This window comes from Populus trichocarpa, chromosome 4 (assembly GCF_000002775.5).
Source record: "Populus trichocarpa isolate Nisqually-1 chromosome 4, P.trichocarpa_v4.1, whole genome shotgun sequence".
NCBI lineage: Eukaryota > Viridiplantae > Streptophyta > Magnoliopsida > Malpighiales > Salicaceae > Populus > Populus trichocarpa.
The window spans coordinates 356,727-384,108 of record NC_037288.2 but is presented as its reverse complement, the minus strand read 5'-3'; the positions used below and the strand labels follow the sequence as shown (position 1 = coordinate 384,108).

Below are 27,382 nucleotides of genomic sequence, written 5' to 3'. Positions count from 1 at the left end.
TCCAACCATAATTTTCTTGTAAGGGTCACTTGAATTTCTTTTTTAAAACTTATTAAGAAAACTCTACAATTTATAGCTTTTTTTTAATCTATATTTTTAAATTCGAGTTTTAAATTATTAATGACATTAATTTTTTTATAAATAGAAAGGTGTTATCTTTAATGTGAGATTTATTATTGAAAAAACTAAAAAAATATATAATTATTAAAAATTATAGAAAAAAAAACATTTAATGGAAAAAAAATAGGAGACCTGAAACCCGAATGATAAATAAAAATAAATTCACGTGATTTTTTATATATGTATATAAATCTACATTTGTGTTTGAAGATTGAAGTGCCATTCATTGCCACAAAATCCAAAACTTGTTGATTTCCTGTGAGAATTTTTCAGCTAGCCCTTCTTCCTTTGCCCACTGTAGAACAAGTATGAGATGTAATCGGCATGCAAGTGTCACACTCGATGCTCTACGCTTTGAACTTCCTCGGATAAAGCAGGTGAAGCTGCTCGGCTTACTGCTGGTGAATTTCTTCGAGAGTGGCGTCTTGTAGGCACTAACACATTCTCAGCATCAGCTTCCTGGTTTTCACTCAGATACTGTTCATAATCATCATCGTTGCCATCTCCTTTGAAAACTGGATGCACATATGCTTTCTCGAGGTAGGATCTGAAATTGAAGTTTGGAGAACTTGCTCGTTCCAGGCTATCTTTCATCATTGCTTCCTGAAAACCAGAATTCAAAAGTTTAAAGGAAGAATGGTTCCATATCAACTTTTAACAAGGGAAAACTTTTGGACTTGAAAACCTGTGTGTTCATTTTTTTTACTGGATAGAGCAGTGATAGCAGTAAGATTAGTACTTCTAAGATGATCAAAGAAATTTTTAGCTTGGAAGCTCAAGCCTTTAGTGAATTATAAAATATTGTTTTGTTACTTTTTTTGGAATAAAAAAAATAAAGATAATTGAGACAAAAAAAGACATGTCTCCTTTTTCTTCTCATTCCGAAATATATAATAAATAGAAAGAACAAGAGTGTTTTGCTAGAGATATCATGAAATATATATAAAATAAATCTTTTTCTAATAAAGTTTTAGAATGAGTTTTTATGTTTTTAAAATCTCTTAATTTTATCTACATCATTTCAATTTTTTCTATCTCGAAACAGTAATTAAATGCTACTTAAAAATATTTTAGAAACATATTTATTTTTATATATTTATATCTCTTATAACTAAACATATAATTTTAATTTTTTATATATTTATTTCATGTACAAGAACACTAAGGAAACATAAGTTAAAAATGATTTTATAAGACTCTTTAATAACAACGAATTAAATTCATTTGACAAGCATCAACAACAGCAAAGCTTTAACCTCGAACTAGCTGGGGTAGGTTATACATGTGGATTTTTTGTGCCATCCCAAGTGACCATTGACAAACATCATGGCAGAAAAACTAAATTCTTGACAGTATCAACTGTCAAGAATTTAGTCAAGAACATAGACATTAGGTAACTCTATCTTGACATATCATAAAATACTTTCAGATTGATATAAGAAATGATGAGAATTATGCTGGTAAAGCGGAGCAGTCACACACCTGTAATGGATATTTGACAAACGCAGATTTATAGCGGCCGTTGCAGAAGACATGGAACCATATAGTGAGGACAGGAAGAGCAATGAGAAATGGTGTTGTGCTGGATGCTTGCTTTGTGCTCAACAGTCCCATCATAAGCAGCTGTGCGATTACTAATGCAGTAATAACACGACCATGGACAGCAGGCCAGAATGCGGCGCCACTTTCATACTCTTGGTTGTAAACATTTATGATCTGCGCAGAGAATATGAACATAAACAGTCTGCAGATTGAACGTGGTATAACCAAAAGGATCGAATCTTTACCTGATGACGGTACACCACATAAGCGAAGCCGAAGAACATAACTATGAATGGAAGGAGAATAGGTGTGACTGGTGCGTATACAAGCCCCAGCAGAAAGTATAGCTGTATACGGGGTTCGCCGGTGTTGAAGCCAAGACTGCCTGCATCCATCGCTTCTTTCCTATCTTTTTCAGTCTTCACCAAAAAGAAATTCTTCAAGTGGTAAATTATCAATGGTTTCAACATTAGAACTTCTCCAGCTATTCCAGCCCATCCATCAACCATTATATAGGTTATGAAGAAAGTTGCCTTCATCGGAATAGCTACACCAATTGTTTTAGGAATTCTGCACAGAGGAAACGTGCAAGAAACACATAAAAAAATGAAGCTCTTCACTGAAATTGCATGAATAAAACTGTGAGAAAAACGTACTCGCTGGCAGACTGCTTGATAAAAGAATCTAGCTGTTCGAATGCAGCCCCGGTGAGTATGCTTCCGAGGAACACATTGATAATGATGAAAATGTAATATCTCATTGCTGATCTCCTTTCCAAAGATGATAGAGATGTCAAGCCTTCAAATTTAGACATCATCATCAATAGCGTCGGCAGTAAGATAAGAAAGAGCTTTAGCGCAATCCCAGGTAGAAATCCTTGGACAACTGATTTGATAAATTCTCTGTATGAAACAACAATCGGTAATGTCTAGGAGGGAATCTTGCAACTAAGTGACGAGGCATTGTGATGAAAGAAAACTCACACTTCAATAACAGGCTTCAAAAAGGGAAGGCTTTTCTCAATTCCCTCAATACTTGCTAGAGATTGAACAAATGCAATAGGGATCATGAAAAAGAAGGCAAGAAAAAAGAACGAAACTCCAATTATCAGCCTTCTAACTGAGAGCGACACATATGGAATGGCTAGGTTTGGCCAATATACATCGCGCGGCTCGGGAGCCCACTCTGTTAACCACAAAGTTGGATTTCTTGATTGTTGAGTTTGTGCACAAACTGCTGCACCCCATCGAGTCTTGAACGAAACGAATGCGGCAGGCATGATACAATTCGGATCATTTAAAACCTTTTCCCTTTCTTCTGTTATCTGGATAATAGCAGAACCATCCATGACACCAAATTAGAGTGGTGATGCAAAAACTAATGGGAAATGAGAAGCTCATAAGCAACTCGTAAACTACTTATACTTGCATTTTTGCAGTAGGTAGCCGGATTTATATGCTCAGAAAAACAACTAAACAGCTTGAACGTTCTGAATCATTAGGTAATTTAGATAAGAAATTGAAGATAGGGACTTACTTCTTTCGACAGTTTCTCAATCTCTGATATGTAATAATCAATTGCATCTACTTTTGCCCCCCAGAGACCAAGAAAGCCAGTCTGAAACAGCAGGGTAAAAATTGAGGTCAAAACCAAAATCAGGTTTCAGAAAAGGCAATAGTCGGTGCCTCGGTGGATTTAAACATGAAGCAGGTATATCAGATTGCATTTTGAGAAGTACCTTCGTCTGAGGCCTCTGTGATCGATTTCTAGAATACTTGAAGCGGTAGTAGTCAAGCCAGTTCTGCATGCCTTCATTCTTCTTCACCAAGCTGGCTAGATTGTTAGCATTGCACACCACCTGCATTAGAATTTTTGTATTCTAAAACTATTAACAAAGTGAAAATTTTCAATCAATCAACTTCATGGTAGTTCTCTCTCTCTCTCTCTCTCTCTCTCTCTCTATATATATATATATATATATATATATATATATATATATATATTCAAATTGAGGCTTTGAGCGGGAATATACCTGTTGAGTGAGATAATGATCTGGATGATTCACCAGAAAAAAGTGCTCCACAAGCTCACTAACAGATTCATCTGGATCTGGAGGTACATTCCTAACTAGGACCTGTGAAGACCAAATCAATCATACAAGCTTCAAAGGATAAACTAGAATTTGTACTAGAACTTTAAGCAAGATGAGACACAAACAATCCCTGCTCGATTGTTTTTTCGTTTTCGGGGCAAGAATCCCTCCCCAACTTGAAAATATTTCACAAACGGCATTTATTTACTTAAATGGAGACAGTGGAACAAACTCAAGATTTAGAAAAAAAAAAGTTAAAAAAAGCAAATAAATTAATAAGGGAAACATTCCCATCTTACTGTGAATTGATCTGGACGACGTCTTTCTGAGGAAAGAAATTGCAACCTCATTGATGCAACTTTCTCGTACTCCTTCAGTAGTACATAGCAAGTCCAGAAAGTAAAGGCATAAGCCATCACTATATGAGCCCAGAATCTGCAATGCAGGACTTAGCATGACTTTTGCTATGTGGTTTACTTGCAGAAGAAAAAAGAAGAGAGTTCTATGAACGAGTCAAATGACAGTTACATTGGCAATGAAAGATGGCTTCACACCTTTGTGATTTAAGTGGAACATTTGAAATCGAAAGTTTGTCGATGTCACTAGCAGTCACATTGGCCGCCATCTTCTCTGCCTCTAAAGCATTATTAGTGTAATTAACTGGTACCAGGACAACCCAAGCAAGGATAGTTATAGGGACAAAAATCTTAAGTCTGCATAAGTACAGCACATACTCTTCTGTCAACAAGGAAGCATAGAAACAGAAAGATTAACAAATGGAAAACATTAGCATAGACCAGAACAACATCATTACCCCATCAAGTAAATGCGCAAGTAAACCGCAGAATCCAATCCTGCGTGATCAATAAGTTCAGGCTCTGGCATTTTCAGTGCTTGAGGCATCCAATTTAAGAACTGAATGTATGATCTACAGTCTAAATTCACAAACCTACTAACCAATGCCCTTGACCGCGAGGGACTGTTTCTTAAGCCCTTGAGATACCATTTCGGAAAGTAAACCCTATCATTGAAAGGTTGCAGCCTCAAAATTGCAAATAGAAAAAGGAAAATTAATGCACTTAGTAGATTTATAGCTGCTGAAACCCCTATATCTTCGAGCGTTGCCATTTATACCTTCAACAAAGAAACCTAAGAAAACAAAAAAATTGGAAACATGTTACCATTTCAATGAAAACGCAACAGAAACATCAAACATTCTTTTACATCAAGTTCACAACTTTTTTCAAGAACAAATCCCAGAAAGATCATCTATTTTGTGTTTTTATATTTGCGAAACAAACATTCAAGTTTAAACCAATCCTAATAAAAAAATCTAATCTCCAAATTCAACAACTTTTTCCATCTGGGGGTCAAAATTTAACAAACATTTCACATATTAGAACCCAAAAACATACGTACAACACAAAAAAAGAAACCATACTTTTCTTATTGAGACCACTTGTGGCAGATAGACATTGATAGAACCTACAAAGAGAGATTCCAGTGAAGAATCAATCTTTGTGAGGTCAACAGGAAGCCAAATATGGAAAATTCAATGAAGCTGAAGGTGCTGACAAGATATTGACAGAGAAGGGATTAAAGAGAAGAGAAGGAGAGAGCAGGCTGGACGATAAAGAGAGAAGATGATGAATATCAGATTTCAACATTTGGCAAAAAATGCTTAATACAATGAGGAATTCCTCTCAAAATCCTGGCATAGCTAATTGTGGCAGAAAGAAAAAATAACTAACTCGCTCTACCTATGGCCAACACGTGGCTTTACAATTCTTGCAACGGTCACAGATAACGGTAATTCAAAATTTTAAAGTCTCTTCTTCTTTCCTTAGCCATTTCATTCTTCTCCACCTCTCCGTTTCTGCACTTTGTTACAAGGGTCCAAAAATGGAAAGTGGGTTGGTATGTGGAAGTTTCGGTTTGTCCTTTTGACTTCTAGTGAAAGAATTGGAGATGAGTAAAGATCAATTCATGAACTATGGTTGAGATTTCTTATCAGTCTTCAATTGCAAAAGGTTGATGATTTCCCATCTAAGTAACACTTAGCTAACAATTAAGTTTCTTGGCTACTCTTCAAAAAGAAAGTTTTTCCTTGTTGCATTTTGTCACAAGGTTGTGTTGGATTGCATTTAAGTGCTAAAATCAAGCTAATTTCTTAGTTTCCAGGATTATAAATTCTTACTAAGTTCGAACTAGAAAGGGGACGTGAATGCTAACTGCGATAAAAAGGTGTATTGGCCATAAATTTGTCATTTAACATTGTAAATTCTTACTCTTTAAGGTTCGCTTGACACATCAATTTGATGCAGGAGAACACACGTATCTATGGAATGATGAAACACATTTGTAAATGACCTATAAAACTGGTAGATCATGATTTATCAGGAATTATCACATTGGGTTAGTGATTTACTAGGCCTAACCCTCAACTTGACACCCTTACTAGACTTAACTTTTATGGACATGGCACCCTAACCATGTCCACCCCTTCTAGACCTGATGCTCATCGGGCCCAACCCTCTATGAGCCCTCTGTCTTACAGGGCGCAACTCTCTATGGCCCCGTAACATGACCCTTTTTGGGCTCGATCCTTTACCAAACCTAATCTAGTGTATTGTTTGGACTTGGACTTAATTATGCCCTAAACCCAACACCTAACCCTTGGGATTTGAGTGATCTCAGGCTATGTGTCTAGCCTTCCTTGTCCGGCTCCTCACGTTGTGCCCATCTCCCAAAGGCATTTTAGCTTTGATCGTACTCCACCTACATTGTTAGGTGCACAAAAGTCTTTGATGGCCTACCACGTCTCTATCTCTTAGCTGAATAAATTCAGTGGAATATAATTGTGTTGTTGTGGTATCTTGGATAAACATAACTCATGATATAAAATTAATTTATAAGGGTGAAATGACTCTCTAATCTCTTTATTCCAGTAAAAGAACAAGGTTCATGGACTATAAATACCCTTTAAATCACTCAGGTAAGGCTCACAATCTTCATTCTCTACTGCATACATATTTTCAAAGCATCTCTCTTTAAAATATCATTGCACTCTCTCTCTTTCCAACGATACTTACTTAGGCATCTTAGAGTCTCATAACCTACCATAGGGGACCTTCTGCAGGTATTTGCTTCCCATATCAAGCTACACATTTTTTTAGTTATTCTAGATTTGAAGAGTTGAGTAGATTTCTAAGACCAAGTGATTAACCAATCATCAAACACATAAGCCTTATTCCTAAGTTATTTAGATTTTTTTGAGACATTATTAATTAGCGTTGTTTTGCGGAAAACTGATAAAAAAAAACCATCAGTTTCTTTCTAAAACTTGTTTTTTACATTTCTAGGTCATCCATGGCATATAACCAAAACACATATGGGCTTGACGCATGATAAATTTACATATTACCGCCATCACAGGCACTTTTACCCAACCATGTCTTCAACAACTCATTAACCAGGTGCAAGTCTTTACTCAAGTCGTATTGGTAACCTGGGAGAAAAATCAAACCCAGCTCCAGTAGGCAATTGCACTACTCGGAGGAGTCTAGGTAGAGTAACCTTCAAGCAAGTATTTTGGCTCCACACTCGTTAAGTCTCTCTAGAAGTCTCGAGCCATTACGATACCCATGCATATAACCAGTACTCTAGATGAGCTCCTCATAGATACTACATAATGGTCATCAATTACTGATCCTACCATTACACGCCAAACTCTAAACGAGTCATTTCAGGATACACAATCCTCAATAAAAAATCTTTAGTGCAATCTTGGACTGACACAACTCTCTAGTAGGGCTCACAAGCCTCATGTTATCTCCAAAGACAGCCACGAGCCTCTCACTCTCTAGTGCAGTTTCAGACTAACACGACTTTTTAGTGGGGTTCTCGGGTCTCATGTTATCTCCAGGGATGACCAAAGATCTCCCATTATCAAATACAGTCTCGGACCAACACAACTCTCTAGTAAAGCTTTCGAACCTCACACTATTTTTAGTAACAGTTGTAAGCCTTCCACTCTCTGGTGTGATCTTGGACTAGCACGACTCTCCAATGAAGCTTTCAGGCCTCAAGCCATCTCTAAGGACAATCATAGGCCTCTCATTTTCCAATGTAGTCTTGGAGTGGCATGACTCTCTAGTGGGGCTCATAGACCTCACAAAATCTTCAGGGATTAATATTGGATCTCTCGTCTCTTCAATGTAGTCTTAGACTGTCACGACTCTCTAATAAGGCTCTTGAGCTTTATAAAATCTCTAAGGATTAATCTTGGATCTTTTTCCTTTCCAGTGCAATCTTGGACTGGCACAACTCTCTAGTAGGGCTCTCGAGCCTCACATAATCTTCAAAGATAATCGTAGATCTCCCACTCTCAGGTATGAACTCTCTCCAATGAAGGGCTTATGAACCTCATGCCATTACTAGGGCGGCCATAGGCCCCCCACTCTTTAATGTGATAACTTTCTAGTATAGGGCTCTCACGCCTCACGTCATCGCTTGGAGTTCACTAGGCCTCCCACACTCCACTGGCCACTTTTTAGTGAGGAGTTCCTATATCTCATGCCATCACTAGGGAGATAATATACCTCTTACACTTAAATGCAACCACTTTTTAGTAGAGGGCTACCATGCCTCACGTATTGCTATAGAGACCATCAGACCTCCCACATGCAACCATTCTCTAATGAGAGGTTCAATGCCTTACGAATCACTATAGCATACCATTTTCTAATAAGATCTCATATCAGAATGGGGCATTCGAACCTCATACTACATAGGGAATGACCCAATATGAGTTTCTCTTAGCTTCTTAGTAATCTTTCTAGGCATGGATGTGAAACCCTCATCCTCTTAGAAATTTTTCTAAGTATAGGTTCCTTTCGGTCTATTGGAATTATTATTTTTAACTATAGGCTCCTCTTTTATAGGTCCATCCCTCCACTTCTTATAATTTTTCTAAGTATAGGTGTCGTCGTGGGTTCCCCTCAACCTTTTAGAAATTTTCTAAGTATAGGCTCTTTCTCCATTAGTTCATCCCCTCTGCATCTTAGAAAGTTTTTGAAGTATAAGCTCCTTCTTCATGGGTATGTCCTCTTCAATCCTTAGAAATTTTTCTAAGTATAGGTGTCTTCATAGGTTTATTCCCTCTACCTTTTAGAAAATTTTCTAGGTATTGATGTAGCAATGAGTTTCCCTCGTCTTTTTAGAAATTCTTTTAAGTATGGGCAAGGAACTCATAACAGTTTAGAAATTTTTTAAATATAGGCTCCTCTACCATGGATTCGTTCTCTCTTCCCCTCAGAAACTTTTCTAAGGTTAGACATCGTTATGAGTTCATTCTTCTCTGCCTCTTAAAAATTTTCTAAGTATAGGTGTAGCCTTGAGTTTCCCTTAGCCTCTTAGAGATTTTTTTAAGTATAGGCGTGGAACTCATAGCCTCTAAAAATTCTCTAAGTATAGGCTTTTTCTTCATGGGTCTGTTCCCTCCGTCTTTTATAAGTTTTTCTAAGTATGGACATCATCATGGGTTCCCATCAGCCTCTTAGAAATTTTTCTAAATATTAGCATGGAACTCATAGCCTTTTAGAAATTTTCTAAGTTTAAGCTCCTTCTTCATGGGTTTATCTCCTCCGCTTCTTAGAAATAATTTTAAGTATATGCATCGTCAGAAGTTCGTTTCCTTTCACCCCTTATAAATTTTTCTAAGTATAGGCTACTCCTCTATAGGTTTGTCCCCTCCGTCTCTTAGAATTTTTTATAAGTATGGGTATCACCATGAGTTTGTTCCTCTCAGCCTCTTAAAAATCTCTCTAAGTATAGGCGTGAAACCCTTAACCTCTTACAAATTTTCTAAGTTTAGGATTTTCCTTCATGGGTCCATCCCCTCCACTTCTAAATTTTTTTTTTAAGTATGGGCCTAGTTAAAAGTTCGCTCCCTTCCACCCTTTAGAAATTTTTCTAAGTATAGGCTTCTCCTCTATTGGTTCGTCCCCTCCACCTCTTATAATTTTTTCTAAGTATGAGCGTCGTCATGGGTTTGATCCCCTTAGCCTCTTATAAATTTTTTAAGCATAAGATCCTTCTTCATTGGTCCATCTCACTTGCCTCTTAGTAAATTTTTCTAAGTATGAGCATCGTCATAAGTTCACTTCTCTCCATCCCTTAGAAATTTCTCTAAGTATGGGCGTCACTATAAGTTTGTTCCCCTTTACTTATTTGAAATTTTTCTAAGTATAGGTGTCGCCACAGGTTCTCCTTGGCCTCTTAAACTTTTTAAAAATATGAGTATTGAACCTATAGTCTTTTAAAAAAAAATTAAGTACAGGCTCCTCTTTAATGGGACCGTCATCTTCACATCTTAGCTAAGTATAGGTGTCACCATGGGTTCACTCTCCTCCACCCCTTAGAAATTCTTCTAAGTATAAGTTCCTCCTTCATGGGTCCGTTGCCTCTGTCTTTTAAATTATTTTTTCCAAGTATACATTAATTGTCATAGGTTCACTCTCCTCGGCCTTTTAGAAAAAAAAATTTAAGTATAAGTTCCTCTATTAATCTCCTCTATGCACTTAAAATTTCTTTCAAACATGGTGCATGCTCCTACATACAAGTTCTCAAGTGCATTACCCTGAGGTTTCCACCCCTCTTCTCATATGAGAAAAAAGATGACCATCTTGTCCAAGATATCGGGTAATTGAATCTTCGTGTATTTTATATCGCAAAGACTTGAGGGCTACTAATAAACCTAGATTTATTAGGAATATCACATTGGGTCTGGCACCCTAATAGACCCAACCCTTATAGAACTAGCACCGTATCAACCCAAACACCATAAGCTTGGCACCCTATGAGGCCAAACCCTTATAGGTCTCAAGCTCAAACACCATGGGCATGGCACCATACCAGGCCAAAACTATGGACCCGCCACCCTACCAGGCCCAACCCTCGTGGGGTTGACACCCTAACCAGGCCCACCCACCATGGACATGCCAACCTATTAGCCCCAACCTTCTTGGACTTGGCACCCCTCCCAAACCCAACCCTTTATAGGCCCTGTGCCCTACAGGGCTCGACCCTTCTTAGGCTCGGCGCTCTATCAGACCCAATCTAAGACATTGTTTGGGTTTGGACTTATGGCTTAGGCCCAACACTTAACCCTTGGAATTTTTTACTGAGCCTAGGCTTCACGTCTGGCTATCCTCGTTTGGCGTTTGTCTCCCCACGCCACACCCTGTGCTTGTCTCACCAAGTCGTTTTTGCTTGGATCCTACTCCACCTACATTGTTAGGTATATAAAAGTCTCCCATGACATACCACGTCTCCATCTTTTAGCTTAATAAATTCAGTAGAAGACAGATGTGTGGATGTGGTATCTTGGGTAAATTGAGTGAAATACAGCTCACAATACAAAATTAATTTGTAAGGGTGGAATGACTCTCTAACTCCTCAACTCCAGCAAAAGAATAAGGTTCAAGGGTTATAAACACCACCTAAACCATCCAGATAAAGAGTTTATAATCTTTATTTTTTATTGCATATATATTTTCAGAACATTGCTCTTTAAAATATAATTGCACTCTCTCTTTTTAAATATACTTAAATATCTAAGAGTCTCGTGATCTATCATAGTGACCTTTTATAGGTACTTAGATTTTCACATTAAGTTACACCTATTTTGGCAATTTTGGCTAAAAAAAATGGAGTAGATTATTAGAACCATAGGATTAATTAATTATCTAACATATAAATATTATTCTTAAACTATTGAATTTTTTAAAACATCATCAAAAACAATAAATAATAGGTAGAAACCCTGGGAAAACCCTCCACGCTAAAGTCCCCATAAATATTAGTCTTAAACTATTGAATTTTTTGAAACATCATCAAAAACGATAAATAATAAGTAGAAACCGAGAAAACCTTCCACGCTGAAGTCCGGTGGTGACTTGGGGCTGAAGTGGGAGACAATTTGACCTTTTTACAGTTATTGTCCATTTGAGAATAGGGATACGTCTTAGGTGGAAAAATGACTTGCCCCAGTATGTTTGAAGAGTGTAGGAAGTAGAAAGTAGATGGCCCTTGTGTAGGGAGCCCGTATGCTTATGAACGAGTGCCATGGCCCATGCAGTAGGGTGACACTTGTACCATATCACAGGGCAATGAAACTAAGCATGGAATGGCCCAAGCTATGAGTGGAGACAAGGGGGAACCAAAGTCTCCCCTATAATCTTTTCATTGAATATGGCGATTAACATGTATAGTTGTAAAAATCAAAATTTAGAAATCCACACATTATCTACTTTTTACCATGCTATCATTCATCTATATTTGTCTTTGAAGTTTGAAGGACCATTCGTTGCGATAAAATCCAGAACACGATTTCGTGTCAGAATTTCACCAGGCCCTTCTTCCTTTTCCCTCTATGAAAAAACTTTGCTCTTTGTGACTCCTTTAATTTACAACAGATCACCGTCTCCTGGCAATGGATTGTGTCAAATGTACAGCGAGGTGTATTCATGCACGTCATATTTAACGATCTCCATTTCAGAGCTCTCCATTTTTAACTGCCTCCGGCAAAGATGGTGAGTATCCCCCACTGATTTTGCTTGGTACTGGTGTATTTCTTTGCGATTGGCGTTTTGTAGGCACTAAGACACTCTCAGTTTCCATCTCTACGCTCAGGTCGTCTTCATCATCATCGTCACCTTTGAAAATTGGATGAACATATGCACTATGAAGGCAAGCTTTCAGATTAAAGTTTGGATCCCTTGCTCGTTCCAGGGTATCTTTCATCATTGCTTCCTGAAAACCATGGTTCAAGACAAGATTAGTAGTTTGCAGGTGCAGCTTTTGAGTCATTTTGCTACAATCTAAACAAACTATTCATTAGCACATCAATCAATCAAATAACTAGAAAGGCATCGAGTTAATTAAACTAAACTTCTTGATAGTATCAAATGCCAGAATTGGTCATACATAGAACATAACCTGAGTTTGTAACGAACATTTTCAGCAACTCTATATTGACATATATGCAGATGATATACTAAAATAAATTCATAATTTCATATAAGAAATTATCAGTATTATGCAGGCAAATCAATTGAGAGCAAACAAGGGAGTACAGAAAAATCAAAGCAAACAAAAAGCATCAACTCCACAGTATGCAGACACCAACACACCTGTAATGGATATTTGACAAATGCAGATTTGTGGCGTCCATTGCAGAACCTATGAAACCATATAGTGAGGACAGGGAGAGCAACGAGAAATGGTGTTGACTGTGCAGCTTCTTTTGTACTCAGTAATCCCATCAGAGCCAGCTGTGAGATTACTAGCCCAGTAATAATACGCCCGTGGACATCAGGCCAGAATGCTGCACCACTTTCATACTCGTGGTTGTAAACATTTATGATCTGAATAGGGAAAAGATAGGGAAAAGATGAATATATTGTATCCAATTGTACTGAACCTTGGTCCAGTAAATCTTCTAAGTTGGATTAAGTTGTAGGGTTTTGAACATTTAGTTGGCACAAGGCATTAACCATATGCAATTGAATTGTTCTTGGATTGAACATCACATATCCAATAGTATCAACTTGTTACCTGATGACGGAACACTAAATAGGCGAAGGCGAAGAAAATAACTATGAATGGAAGGAGAACTGGTGTCACTGTTGCATATACAAGCCCTAGCAGAAAATATAATTGTATACGGGGTTCGCCAGTGTGAAAACCAAGACTTCCAGGATCCATTGCCTCTTCCCTGTCTTTTTCAGTCTTCACCAAAAGGAAATTTTTCAAGTGGTAGAATATCAGTGGTTTCAACATTAAAACTTCCCCAGCAATCCCAGCCCATCCATCAACCATTATATAGGTTATGAAGAAAGTTGCTTTCATTGGAACAGCTACACCAATTGTTTTAGGAATTCTGCAACATACATAAATGAAGAAATGAGAAAAGAAGAAAAAAAATAAAAACACTTTTTGAAAGATGTAGATGATAAAATGAAATCATATTCATGTAGACCCTATGAGCTTCATATCAGGAAAAGGGAAGAAATCATGAATATGGGAATATCTATCAAATCAGTCAAGTATAATGGGATTCTAGATTAATGAAAAGTGAGATAAAAATAAATCATTGATGGGAGGATTAAAAAACATTACGGTTAATAAAATATATGTTATCGGAAGTCCTTTGAAGGCACATGCCATGAACACACCTTCACACTTAATTATGCATACGCCCTAATGGAGCAATTAAATAATGAAGACATGAATATTTAATCAATTTGTGAGAGTAACATACTCGTTAGCAGACTGCTTAATAAAAGAATTTAGCTGTTCAAATGCAGCTCCAGTGAGTATGCTCCCAAGGAATACATTGATAACGAGGAAAATATAATTTCTTGTTGCTGATCTCCTTTCCAAAGATGATAGAGATATGAAGCCTTCAAATTTAGACATGATCATCAATATTGTTGGCAGGAAGATAAGGAAGAGCTTCAACACAATGCCAGGAAGAAAACCTTGGATAACAGATTTGATAAATTTTCTGCATAATAAATAAAGAAACAATTAGAAATTTCTAACAAAGAAAACTTGCAACTAAGTCAGAAGGCACTGTAATGGAAGAAACGTACATTTCAATAACAGACTTCAGAAAAGGGGCTCTCTTCTCTATTCCCTCGATACTTGCTAGAGCTTGTACAGATGCAATAGGTATTATGAAAAAGAAGGTAAGTAAAAGGAATGCAACTCCAATTATCAGCCTCCTAACTTTGAGTGACATGTACGGAATGGCTAAGTTTTGCCAATATACATCGCGTGGCTCCGGAGCCCACTCTGTTAACCACAAAGTCGGATTTCTTGATTGTTGAGTTTGTGCACAGACAGCTGCACCCCATCGAGTCTTGAATGAAACAAATGCTGCTGGCATGATAGACTTTGGATCCTTTAATACCCTTGTCCTCTCTTCTTCTATCTGAATAATAACAAAACGATCCAGGACCCAAATTAGAGTGGTAATGCAAATAGTAATTGGTGAGAATATGCAGCATCTCTAACTCATTTGAGTGAGCCTAAAACCAACTAATAAACTTCATGGACTTTTGAACAAGAGGTTCCAGATTTATATGCTTAAAAAAGATAATAAAACAAAAGGTTCAAAATTTTTGAAAGATCAGGGAATTTAGACAAGAAATTGGTGCTAGAGGCTTACTTCTTTTGACAGTTCCTCAATCTCTGATATGTGATGATCGATTGCATCCACTTTTCCCCCAAAATGCCCAAGGAAACCAGTCTGAAACATCCAAGAACCATAAGAGTTGAGGTCAAAACAAAAATTAGGTTTAGGCAAAAGTAATAGGCAGTAGATTGGGACAAGAGGCAGTAACTTCTTAAGATATATCAGATTGCATTTTGAGAACTACCTTCATCTGAGGCCTCTGCGATTGATTCCTGGAGTACTTGAGTTGGTAGTAGTCAAGCCAGTTCTGCTTTTTTTTCTTCTTCTTGACCAAGCTGGCTAGTTTGTTGGCATTGCACACCACCTGCATTAAAATTTTTATAAGACAAAAATTTACAAATTGAAGTACAAACTATCCTAGAATTTCAGGTGCATAAGAAAGTGTGAGGGTTTAATGAATACTCCAACAAGTAAAAGGTACATTTAAAGCCACTCAATAGATCATGTGTGGTACACATGTTGCCTCCTCAACCCACCAAACCTTTTCCCTATCCCTTGCTATTTAATTCAAATAAAGAAAGGCTAGGAAGAGCTGCAACACTCACCTAGTCAAGAAAATTGTGTTCTTTATGAGCAACAACATTTTCCACAAATCACCTCAGCAATACAACATCCTCATAAAAAACACGCGGAGGTGCACATTCTTAGTTCAACAAATAAAAAATCCTAGCACTTCTTTTTAATCATTTTTACGAGTCCAAAGACAATAAATGCAGAGTAGTTAATTGGAGCAATTCTCTGTTAAATTGCTATTTAGAAAGAATGAAGTCTCTATGTCCAGCAGGGAATGTGACACTGTTACACAGCCACAAATAGAAACAAGAAGATGTTGGCATTTAAAGCAATTAACTATAAGGTTTACAACATTCCAAATCAGACACACAAACCCTGAAATAATACATTTTCAATTCAATGTCAGTTCTGGGATAAAAATTGGCACTTGACGCAATCAAACTTTAAGGTTCGCAATAAATCATCAAAACCACCAGAGACAAAATTAGGACAAGAACATGAAAAGAACAAGCAATTGCTGAGGGAAGCAGTTTACTTATGGAAGCTGGCAAGCATTTGCACATATGGAAAAGCTATGATCAAATGCATTCAAGTGAATGTCTCATAATGTTACCTAAAATCATTGAAGATATATAATTTATCAAGTACCAGTAGCACATATTGATCCACATGATGCCTACCATACACATTTGAACAAATGGTTTCCTATATTTTGCACAACAAAACTGATGTGAACTATTTCATGATATCATCAATCAAATTCATAGCTTTCTACCAAAGATTAATCACAATATAAATTATGTTTGAGCAGGAACATACCTGATGAGTGAGGTAATGATCTGGGTGATTCACTAGAAAAAAGTGCTCCAAGAGCTCACTGACAGTTTCATCTGGATCAGGAGGTACATTCCTAACAAGGACCTGGGAAGAGTGAGCTCATGATAAGTTTCTTGAATAGGAAAAGGATAGAGAAAGATGGGTAGCTAGAATTTGCACTACAACATTAAGCAAAGATGAAATTGGCTGTTAGACAAACAAATTCAGCCCATTTTTTAGGTCTAACAACCCGTGCCAGTTTGAAAAATTTCATAAAAAATAAATGGCATGTATTTCTTCAAATGGAAATTAAGGAACAAGCTCAAGGTTGAAGGAAAAAGGCAGACTCTCAAAGTATGACATGATTGACCCGATCAATATGTATAGTAGAATCAAATGGATTCCTTCTTCAACTATTGGTCTCTTTTCTTAACTAGTTAAGAGGAGTCATGGAAAAAACAGGCTCAAAATCATGATCAATTCCTTTTTCAAATCCAGCGGCAGCTGCACGAGCCCTTCCTACGTGCCATAAATGACCTACAAATAGGAAGAACCTGAGAACAAAATGAGAGGTAGCTAACCAAGTTCTAGGAGAGACATAGTTGACTACATTGATCTCAGTAGCTATGCCACCTATGAATTTAATGAATCTAAAAGTGCATGAGTCATATATTCCGCAGAACTTCATTCTTGCAAAGGTTGTATGTCTTTTTTCAACCTACTCAAGTCCAAACCATTTGGAACTCTTAAAGGTTATAATCAAGAAGTGTGCAGATCCCAAAAACACATAGTTTCTCCTCCAAAAATGACTTCTCCAGAAAAAATTCAAAAAAAAAAATCAATAAGGAAAATAGTTCATCTTACTGTGAATTGATCTAGACGACGTCTTTCCAAGGAAAGAAATTGCAACCTCATTGAAGCAACTTTCTCATACTCCCTAAGCAACACATAGCATGTCCAGAAAGTAAAGGCATAAGCCATCACTATATGCGTCCAAAATCTGCAATGCAATTAATATAAATATAGGGGCACACTGAAAAAGAAAAGGAGCAGATATTCCTGGAAGTAGAAGATGGTAGGATATGTGAACACAGAAATACAAGACAATGCATGATTGTTGTGGAAAACAATTACTCTTGGTTTTTGATAAATTAGCAATTAATAAATATTCTACAGATACAGAATAATTTATGCGTCTAGTTATCCATAAATGGTCATTATGCTATATAAGATAGTAAGAGAATTGTGGTAAAAATATCTGAAAATATCAAGATTCATCAAAACTCGGAGATGACAAGGTAGCCGAAGTTAGCAATGGACAATGGATTCCTACCTTTGTGATTTAAGTGGTATATTCGAAATTGAAAGCTTGTCAATGTCACTAGCAGTCACGTTGGCCACCATCTTGACTGCCTCTAGAGCATTATTGGTGTAGTTGACTGGCACCAGGATAGCCAAAGCAAGGATTGTTATAGGTACAAAAATCTTAAGTCTGCGTAGGTAACAAAATCGAGCTCAGCACATAATAACAAATGACAGAGACATTTTCAGAAACATCTAGACCGCACAAGTACAGCATACAATCTTTCATCAACAAATGAGCATAGAAAAAGAGCGAGAAACAAAAGGAAAACGGATTACCCCATCAAGTAAATGCGCAAGTAAACAGCATAATCCAATCCTGCATGATCAATAAGCTCAGGCTCCGGCATTTTAAGCGCTTCCGGCATCCAATTTAAAAACCGGATATATGACCTAAAGTCTAAATTCACAACCCTACGAACAAGCGCCCCAGAGCGCGAGGGGCTGCCTCTTACGCCCTTCAGATACCATTTTGGAAAGTAAACTCTATCATTGAGAGGTTGTAGCCTCAAAATTGCAAACGCCAATAAGAAAATGAATGCACTCAGTACATTTATAGCTCCGGAAACCGTTATATCTGCGAGCGTTGCCATTTATACCTACCTTCAACAAAAAAAAACAAAAAAACAAAACCCTTACATAAAACATTAAAAATAAACAACTTCTCAAGCAAATTTAAAAAACATATAAAAAATTCAACCACTATATTTAACATCCAATGGCTCCTTTCAATGAAAAACACACCTAAACGTCAAAAGATAACAACTTATCGAGTAAAATCTCAAAAAGATCATCTTTTTATACTTACAAAGCAAATCAATCAAAATTAAACCAGTCCTCATTAAACATCAAATTAATCTCCAAATTCAATAACTTTTTCCATCTGGGTCACAATTCAACAACTATTGCACACACCAGAACCCAGAAAACATATCAAAAAACAGAAAAAAAAAAATCAACACAAAAGGTAAAGAAAAGGATCCCAAAAACAACTAAGTTGCTTACTATTAACCAGCTTCTTTCCTTATCTCCAATGCTATATTGACCTCTCAATCTTCAAAAAAAATGCTGAGCAATTGAATTAACAAATGTTTGGAAAACTTTTCCGCTTAACAAAGTGAACAGTATGATTCCTCTCCTTTTGAGGAACAAGTAGCTAGCACGCTACCACCCCCGCCTTCAAGAAGTAATTATTGTAATAATAAATACACATCAAAAGGTCTGGTCCAAAAATGGGAATATATAGCACAAGAAGAAGATGAAGATGAAGACAATAAAGAAAAATGGAAAGTGAAATCTGGAGATTTCACTTTCACATTGTTTCGAATAACGTTTTCGATTTCGGGCTATCTTTCTTTGTAGTGTTAAAAAAGGCTGCTCTTTTTCTCAGCTCGACTCGACAAATGAAGAGCTACAATCCAGTACTGAGATTGTCACGGTTATTTCATCTTAGTCCTTAAAAAGTACTAAAATACCGTTTGGTACCATGGTAGCTTGCAGGTTTTTTTTTTTTTCCCTCAACAACCTGGAACAAACAGTTTAGTAAGCCGTGCTTGAAATTATAGTAAAGTTTGTATTTTAAAGTATTTTTAATTTAAAATATATTAAAAAAATATATTTTTAAAAAATTTAAAATTTTATTTTTTATTTATTTTATATGCAAAAATTCATCTTATAGGAATTTTAATCAAATATATATATTTTTTAACATATCTTTTAAAACAACAACTAAAAATAATTTTTTAAAATCTATTTTTTAAAATTACAACAGTACAAATATAAGGTAGTGGGCCCAAAAAGATGCATTTTCATTTCTAAACAAAAAGGATCCCATGGCTACATTTCAACATAGGATCATGTGACTATTTTATTTTATTTACTGATTGGGACTAAGAAAAAAACATGTATGAATTTCTTATTCTCTAATAATGTGACTGGTAAGAGAGAAAGCAGTAATCATGGAGGAAAATGTATTATATTTGTTCCAATACAGGATTAAAATCTGTATTTTTTTATATATTTGTTTGTTGTTATGGGTGTGTTCTACTTGGAGGTTCAACTTTTTTTTCATCAAAATTTAATTTTTTTATTTTTTATTTAAAATTACTTTTTTTTTAGTATTTTCATATTATTTTTTATGTACTAATATTGAAAATAATTTTTTAAAAATAAAAAGATATATTATTTTAATGTTTTTCCGAGTGAAAAGAAAATATAACTATAAACACCAGCTTATGAAAATTATCTCAAATTCAAATCCTAATCAAGTTCCTCAACAAATGTGATTGAGGAACTTGATTGTTAGTTCAATAATAATTGTTTACTTAAATTGCACGAAGTTAAAATTAAGGGACTTAATTGAAACAAACTATTATAAGTGAAGACTCTTTTGTGCTTAGGAGAAAAACAGAACAACTCAAGTAAGACATGGAAGAGCATTCGTAAGAAAGCAACACCACGTCCATTGTCCGCAAGTTGCCAAGTGCTCTTTCTAACAGCTACTTTTTGTCGATTTTGAACGAAAAAAATGATATTCTTTCACGCGCTGTTCGAGGGGCTGTGCTTCACGACCCAATTAAAATGATGATTGGTGGGATTTGTGAATAATGGAGGTGAGATTGCGTTTTCTGATCACCCTACTTTCATTCTTCTTTCATTTTAATCTTTTTACTATCTTTTGTTTCAATTCAATCCCTCAACTTCTATATTCATTCTATTTATCAATCTAGTGAAAATATTATTAAAAGAGTTTCATATTAATAGAGAATATTATTATTCAAACAATGCTATGATATAATGTTGTGTCAGTGTTAATTTCGTTTTTAAATGAATTTATTCTCATATTATTTTTCCTTCTTTATTACTTTTCTTTTGGTTTACTAGATGTTTTTTATGTGTTCGTTCAAGGGAAAACACAGGAAAAAAAATTAAATTTTTCAAGGGTCGTATACATATTTTATATTTGGGAATTTGGACACGTCTTAGGTGGGTGAGGGACTTGGTCCCAATATGTTTGAAGAGTGTGGGGACTAGATTGCCCTTACCTTCAAACTTCAAAGACAGATGTAGATGAATTGATAGCATGGTAGAAAGTAGAGTAGATATTGTGTGGATTTCTAAATGTTGGTTTACACAACTATACATGTTAGTCGCCGTATTCAATGAAAAGATCTTCTCCTCATAGCTTGGGCTCTTCTATACTTTGCTGCATTGCCCTGCAACAAGGCAATCGTTCATAAGCATACAGGCACCCTAGTCCTTGTCTCTCTATAGAACAAACTTTGCTATCTGGACTCGTTAAGTTTACAACGGATCACTGTCTCCTGGCAATGGATTGTGTCTAATGTACTGCGAGGTGTAGTCATGCACGTGTAACGATCTCTGTTTCAAGGCTCTCCATTTTTAACTGTCTCGGGCAAAGATGGTGAGGATCCCCCGCTGATTTTGCTTGGTGCTGGTGTATTTCTTCGTGATTGGCGCTTTGTAGGCACTAAGACACTCTCGGTTTCCATCTTTCCGCTCAGAAGGTCGTCTTCATCAATATCATCATCACCACCTTTGAAAACTGGATGAACATAAGCACTCTGAAGGTAGGCTTTCAGATTAAAGTTTGGATCCCTTGCTCGTTCCAGGGTATCTTTCATCATTGCTTCCTGAAAACCATGGTTCAAGACAAGATTAGTAGTTTGCAGGTGCAGCTTTTGAGTCATTTTGCTACAATCTAAATAACTTGAATTCACTTGAAAGGTCTCGTGTTAATGAAACAAAACTTATTGATAGTATCAAATGCCAGAATTGGTCATACATAGAACATAACCTGAGTTTGTAACGAACATTTTCAGCAACTCTATATTGACATATATGCAGATGATATGCTAAAATAAATTCATAATTTCATATAAGAAATTATCAGTATTATGCAGGCAAATCAATCGAGAGCAAACAAGGAAGTACAGAAAAATCAACACAAACAAAAAGCATCAACTCTGCAATATGACACCAACACACCTGTAATGGATATTTGACAAATGCAGATTTGTGGCGTCCATTGCAGAACCTATGAAACCATATAGTGAGGACAGGGAGAGCAATGAGAAATGGTGTTGACTGTGCAGCTTCTTTTGTACTCATCAGTCCCATCAGAGCCAGCTGCGAGATTACTAGTGCAGTAATAACACGCCCATGGACATCAGGCCAGAATGCTGCACCACTTTCATACTCTTGGTTGTAAACATTTATGATCTGCATAAATTTTAGGGAAAAGATGAATATATTGTATCCAATTGCACTGAACCTTGGTCCAGTAAATCTTCCAAGTTGGATTAAGTTGTATGGTTTTGAACATTTAGTTGGCACAAGGCATTAACCATATGCAATTGAATTGTTCTTGGATTGAACATCATATAACCAATAGTATCAACTTGTTACCTGATGACGGAACACTGCAAAGGCGAAGGCAAAGAAAATAACTATGAATGGAAGGAGAACTGGTGTCACTGTAGCATATACAAGCCCTAGCAGAAAATATAATTGTATACGGGGTTCGCCAGTGTGAAAACCAAGACTTCCAGGATCCATTGCCTCTTCCCTGTCCTTTTCAGTCTTCACCAAAAAGAAATTTTTCAAGTGGTAGAGTACCAGTGGTTTCAACATTAAAACTTCTCCGGCTATGCCAGCCCATCCGTCAACCATTATATAGGTTATGAAGAAAGTTGCTTTCATTGGAACAGCTACACCAATTGTTTTAGGAATTCTGCCACATAAATAAATGAAGAAATGAGAAAAGAAGAAAAATATAATAAAAACTTAAGGGAAGTTGCAGATGATAAAATGAAAAACATATTCACGGAGACCATATGGGTTCATACCAGGAAAAGGGAAGAAATCATGAATAAACAGTCTATCAAATCAGTCAAGTATAAAGGGATTCTAGATTGATGAAAAGTGAGAATAAAATAAATTACTGATTGGAGGATAAAAAAATTTACAGTCAATAAAATATATGTTATTGGAAAACCTTTGAAGGCACATGCCATGAACAAACCTTCAAACAGAGAAAATAACATTCCTTGCCCATTAACACTACCGACAATTTTTGGCTCTTACAGCATACATTACCGCTCACCCTAATGCAATCAAGTTCCCTTAAATATGCATACACCCTAGTAGAGTAATTAAATACTGAAGACACAATATTTGACAAAAAAGTGAGAGTAACATACTCGTTAGCAGACTGATTAATAAAAGCATTTAGCTGATCAAATGCGGCTCCAGTGAGTATGCTCCCTAGGAATACGTTGATAATGAGGAAAATATAGTATCTCGTTGCTGATCTCCTTTCCAAAGAAGATAGAGATACGAAGCCTTCAAACTTAGACATGATCATCAATATTGTTGGCAGGAAGATAAGGAAGAGCTTCAATGCAATGCCAGGAAGAAAACCTTGGATGACAGATTTGATAAATTTTCTGCATATTAAATAATGAAACAATAAGTAATTTCTAACAAAGAAAACTTGCAACTAAGTTAGAAGGCACCGTGATGGAAGAAACGTACATTTCAATAACAGACTTCAGAAAAGGGGCTCTTTTCTCTATTCCCTCAATACTTGCTAGCGCTTGTACAGATGCAATAGGTATCATGAAAAAGAAGGTAAGGAAAAAGAAAGCAACTCCAATTATCAGCCTCTTAACTTTGAGTGACATGTATGGAATGGCTAAGTTTTGCCAATATACATCGCGAGGCTCCGGAGCCCACTCTGTTAACCACAAAGTTGGATTTCTTGATTGTTGAGTTTGTGCACACACAGCTGCACCCCATCGAGTCTTGAATGAAACAAATGCTGCTGGCATTATAGACTTTGGATCCTTTAAAACCCTTTTCGTCTCTTCTTCTATCTGAATAATACCAAAATGATCCGTGACTCAAATTAGTATGATGATGCAAATAGTAACTGGTGAGAATATGCAGCATCTCTTAACTCATTTGAGTGAGCCTAAAACCAACTAATAAACTTCATGGACTTTTGAACAAGAGGTTGCCAGATTATATGCTTAAAAAAAAAAAAACAAAAGGTTCAAAATTTTTGAGAGATCAGGGAATTTAGATAAGAAATTGAAGCTGCTTACTTCTTCTGACAGTTTCTCAATCTCTGATATGTGATAATCGATTGCATCCACTTTTCCCCCCCAAAGCCCAAGGAAACCAGTCTGAAACATCCAAGAACCGTAAGAGTTGAGGTCAAAACCGAAATTAGGTTTAGGAAAAAGTAAGAGGCTATCAGATTGAATTTTGAGAATTACCTTCATCTGAGGCCTCTGCGATTGATCCCTGGAGTACTTGAGTTGGTAGTAGTCAAGCCAGTTCTGCTTTTTTTTCTTCTTCTTCACCAAGCTGGCTAGTTTGTTGGCATTGCACACCACCTGCATTAAAAATTTATTAAGACAAATTTACAAATTGAAGTACAAACTATCCTAGAATTTCAGGTGCATAAGAAAGTGCGAGGGTTTATATGAATACTCCAGCAAGTAAAGGGTCCATTTAAAGCCACTCAATAGATCATGTGTGGTACACATGTTGCCTCCTCAACCCACCAAACCTTTTCCCTATCCCTTGCTATTTAATTCAAATAAAGAAAGGCTAGGAAGAGCTGCAACACTCACCGAGTCAAGAAAATTGGAAGCGTTTTTTATGAGCAACAACATTTTCCACAAATCACCTCAGCAATACAACATGCTCATAAAAAACAAGCGGAGGTGCACATTCTTAGTTCAACAAATAAAACATCCTAGCACTTCTTTTTTATCATTTTTCAGAGTCCAAAGACAATAAATGCAGAGTAGTTAATTGGTGCAATTCTCTATTAAATTGCTATTTAGAAAGAATGAAGTCTCTATGTCCAGCAGGGAATGTGACACTGTTACACAGCCACAAATAGAAACAAGGAAACGGTGGCACTTAAAACAATTAACTTTGAGGTTTACAACATTCCAAATCAGACACAACTCCTGTACTAACACTTTGTCAATTCCACGTCAGTTCTGGAATAAAAATTGGCACTTGAAGCAATCAAACTTTAAGGTTTGCAATAAATCATCAAAACCACCAGAGATAAAATTGGGACAAGAACAGAAAAGAAAGAACAATAGCTGAGGGAAACAGTTTACTTATGGAAGATGGCAAGCATTTGCACATATGGAAAAGCTATGATCAAATGCATTCAAGTGCATGCCTCATAATGTTACCTAAAATCATTGAAGATATATAATTTATCAAGTACCAGTAGCACACATTGATCCACATAATGCCCACACACACATTTGAACAAATGGTTTCCCATATTTTGCAAAACAAAATTGGTGCGGACTATTCCATGTCATCAAATAAATTCATAGCTTTCTACCAAAGATTATTTACAATATAAATTTTGTTTGGGTAGGAACATACCCGATGAGTGAGGTAATGATCTGGATGATTCACTAGAAAAAAGTGCTCCACAAGCTCACTGACAGTTTCATCTGGATCTGGAGGTACATTCCTAACAAGGACCTGGGAAGAGTAAACTCAATGATGCAAGTTTCTTGAATAGGAGAAGGACAGAGAAAAAAGGGTAAGCAAACTACCACTGCCAATTTTGAAAATATTCACAAATGGAACTCATTTCTTAAAATGGAAATTGAGGAACAAGCTCAGGGTTGAGGGAAAAAAACTCTAAAAAGAAATAAATCAATAAGGAAAATAGTTCATCTTACTGTGAATTGATCTGGACGACGTCTTTCTGAGGAAAGAAATTGCAACCTCATCGCAGCAACTTTCTCATACTCCCTTAGCAACACGTAGCACGTCCAGAAAGTAAAGGCATAAGCCATCACTATATGCGTCCAAAATCTGCAATGCAATAAATATAAATATAGGGGCACACTGAAAAAGAAAAGGAGAAGATATTCCTGGACGTAGAAGATGGTAGGATATGCGAACAAAGAAATACAAGACAACATGTGATTGTCTTGAGGAAAACAATTACTCTTGGTTTTTGATAAATTAGCAATTAATAAGTATTCTACAGATACATAATAATTTACATGTATTCTACAGATACAGAATAATCTATGCGTCTAGTTATCCATAAAGGGTCATTACGCTATATAACATGGTAAAAGAATTGTGATCAATATATCTGAATATATCAAGATTCATCAAAACTCGGAGATGACAAGGAAGCAGAAGTTAGCAAAGGAGGATGGATTCCTACCTTTGTGATTTAAGTGGTATATTCGAAATTGAAAGCTTGTCAATGTCACTAGCAGTCACATTGGCCACCATCTTGGCTGCCTCTAGAGCATCATTAGTGTAATTGACTGGCACCAGGATAGCCCAAGCAAGGAATGTTATAGGCACAAAAATTTTAAGTCTGCGTAGGTAAAAAAATCGAGCTCAGCACATAATAACAAATGACATAAACATTTTCAGAAACATGTAGTCCCCACAAATACAGCACATACTCTTTCATCAAGAAATAAGCATAGAAAAAGAAAGATAAACGAACGGAAAAGGGATTACCCCATCAAGTAAATGCGCAAGTAAACAGCAGAATCCAACCCTGCATGATCAATAAGCTCAGGCTCCGGCATTTTAAGCGCTTCCGGCATCCAATTTAAAAACCGGATATATGACCTAAAGTCTAAATTCACCACCCTACGAACAAATGCCCCAGAGCGCGAGGGGCTGCTTCTTAAGCCCTTCAGATACCATTTTGGAAAGTAAACTCTATCATTGAAGGGTTGTAGCCTCAAAATTGCAAATGCCAATAAGAAAATGAATGCACTCAGTAAATTTATAGCCCCCGAAACCGCTATATCTGCAAGCGTTGCCATTTATACCTTCAAAAAAAGAACCAAAACAAAAACATTATAAAAAACATTAAAAACAAACAACTTCTCAAGCAAATTTAAAAAACATATAAGAAATTCAACTACTATATTTAACATCCAACAGCTCCTTTCAATCCCTATACGTCAAAACAAAAGATAGCAACTTTTCAAGTAAAATCTCAAAAAGATCATCTTTTTATACTTACAAAGCAAATCAATCAAAATTAAACGAATCCTAATCACACATCAAATTAGTCTCCATATTCAATAAATTTTTCCATCTGGGGCGCATTTCACACACCAGAAAACACATCAAATAACACAGGAAAAAAAAATCAACACAGCAGGTAAACCAAAGGACCTCAAAAAGAAATTTGCTTACTATTAACCAACTTCTTTCCTTATCTCCAATGATATATTGACCTCTCAATCTTCAAAAAAAAAAAAAAAAACCCGAGAAAGTTGAGTTAGCAAGTGTTTGGATAACTTTATAGCTTAATCCAAGTAAACAGTATGCTTCCTCTTCGTTTGAAAGGATAAGTAGCTAGCACGCTACCACACACGCCTTCAGTAATTATTATAATAATAATTACAGATCAAAAGGTAAGGTCCGAAAATGGGAATATATAGTACAAGAAGATGAAGATGGGGAGAAAGTAAAGAAAAAAGATATCGGAAAGTGAAAATTTCCCGTTCTGGTTGTTTCGATGCTAACGTTTTCGATTTGAGCCCATCTTTTTTTATACTGCTAAAAAAGTGTGTCTCCGCTCGACTCGAGAAATGAGAGCTACAATTCAGTACTGA

General features: G+C 36.3%; 3 protein-coding genes across 8 annotated transcripts; all 3 read right to left on the bottom strand.

Annotated features, from left to right (window-relative positions):
* Window positions 1-248: 248 nt before the first annotated feature.
* LOC18097335 (calcium permeable stress-gated cation channel 1) lies at window positions 249-5,647 on the bottom strand. 2 transcript variants are annotated; one of them, XM_024598473.2, is made up of 12 exons: window positions 5,196-5,647; window positions 4,569-4,903; window positions 4,309-4,467; window positions 4,054-4,189; window positions 3,695-3,796; window positions 3,401-3,520; window positions 3,199-3,279; window positions 2,646-2,986; window positions 2,319-2,564; window positions 1,908-2,232; window positions 1,603-1,836; window positions 249-723 (listed from the first exon to the last, which is right to left on the bottom strand). In XM_024598473.2, exons 2-12 carry the CDS (start codon window positions 4,880-4,882, stop codon window positions 454-456), a joined length of 2,328 nt encoding a protein of 775 aa, XP_024454241.1. In that variant the 5' UTR covers window positions 4,883-4,903; window positions 5,196-5,647; the 3' UTR covers window positions 249-453. The 2 variants fall into 2 exon arrangements, with proteins under 2 accessions (XP_024454241.1, XP_024454244.1); XM_024598476.2 differs by lacking the exon at window positions 5,196-5,647 and having other exon boundaries at window positions 4,569-4,608; window positions 4,712-4,897.
* A 6,312-nt stretch (window positions 5,648-11,959) lies between these two features.
* On the bottom strand, window positions 11,960-27,101 carry LOC18109321 (calcium permeable stress-gated cation channel 1). 4 transcript variants are annotated; one of them, XM_052452321.1, is made up of 12 exons: window positions 26,961-27,101; window positions 17,988-18,307; window positions 17,680-17,838; window positions 17,211-17,346; window positions 16,350-16,451; window positions 15,202-15,321; window positions 14,991-15,071; window positions 14,413-14,753; window positions 14,079-14,324; window positions 13,373-13,697; window positions 12,949-13,182; window positions 11,960-12,568 (listed from the first exon to the last, which is right to left on the bottom strand). In XM_052452321.1, the coding sequence occupies exons 2-12, from the start codon at window positions 18,299-18,301 to the stop codon at window positions 12,311-12,313; spliced, it is 2,316 nt and encodes a 771-aa protein (XP_052308281.1). In that variant the 5' UTR covers window positions 18,302-18,307; window positions 26,961-27,101; the 3' UTR covers window positions 11,960-12,310. The 4 variants fall into 4 exon arrangements, with proteins under 4 accessions (XP_052308281.1, XP_052308280.1, XP_052308279.1 ...); XM_052452320.1 differs by lacking the exon at window positions 26,961-27,101 and adding an exon at window positions 18,714-19,067 and having other exon boundaries at window positions 17,988-18,311; XM_052452319.1 differs by lacking the exon at window positions 26,961-27,101 and adding an exon at window positions 18,714-19,067.
* LOC18097334 (calcium permeable stress-gated cation channel 1) lies at window positions 20,792-27,113 on the bottom strand. 2 transcript variants are annotated; one of them, XM_024598477.2, is made up of 12 exons: window positions 26,961-27,113; window positions 26,268-26,587; window positions 25,960-26,118; window positions 25,460-25,595; window positions 25,155-25,256; window positions 24,011-24,130; window positions 23,837-23,917; window positions 23,265-23,605; window positions 22,931-23,176; window positions 22,137-22,461; window positions 21,717-21,950; window positions 20,792-21,361 (listed from the first exon to the last, which is right to left on the bottom strand). In XM_024598477.2, the coding sequence occupies exons 2-12, from the start codon at window positions 26,579-26,581 to the stop codon at window positions 21,095-21,097; spliced, it is 2,325 nt and encodes a 774-aa protein (XP_024454245.1). In that variant the 5' UTR covers window positions 26,582-26,587; window positions 26,961-27,113; the 3' UTR covers window positions 20,792-21,094. The 2 variants fall into 2 exon arrangements, with proteins under 2 accessions (XP_024454245.1, XP_024454246.1); XM_024598478.2 differs by lacking the exon at window positions 26,961-27,113 and adding an exon at window positions 26,785-26,802.
* Between the last annotated feature and the right edge of the window lie 269 nt (window positions 27,114-27,382).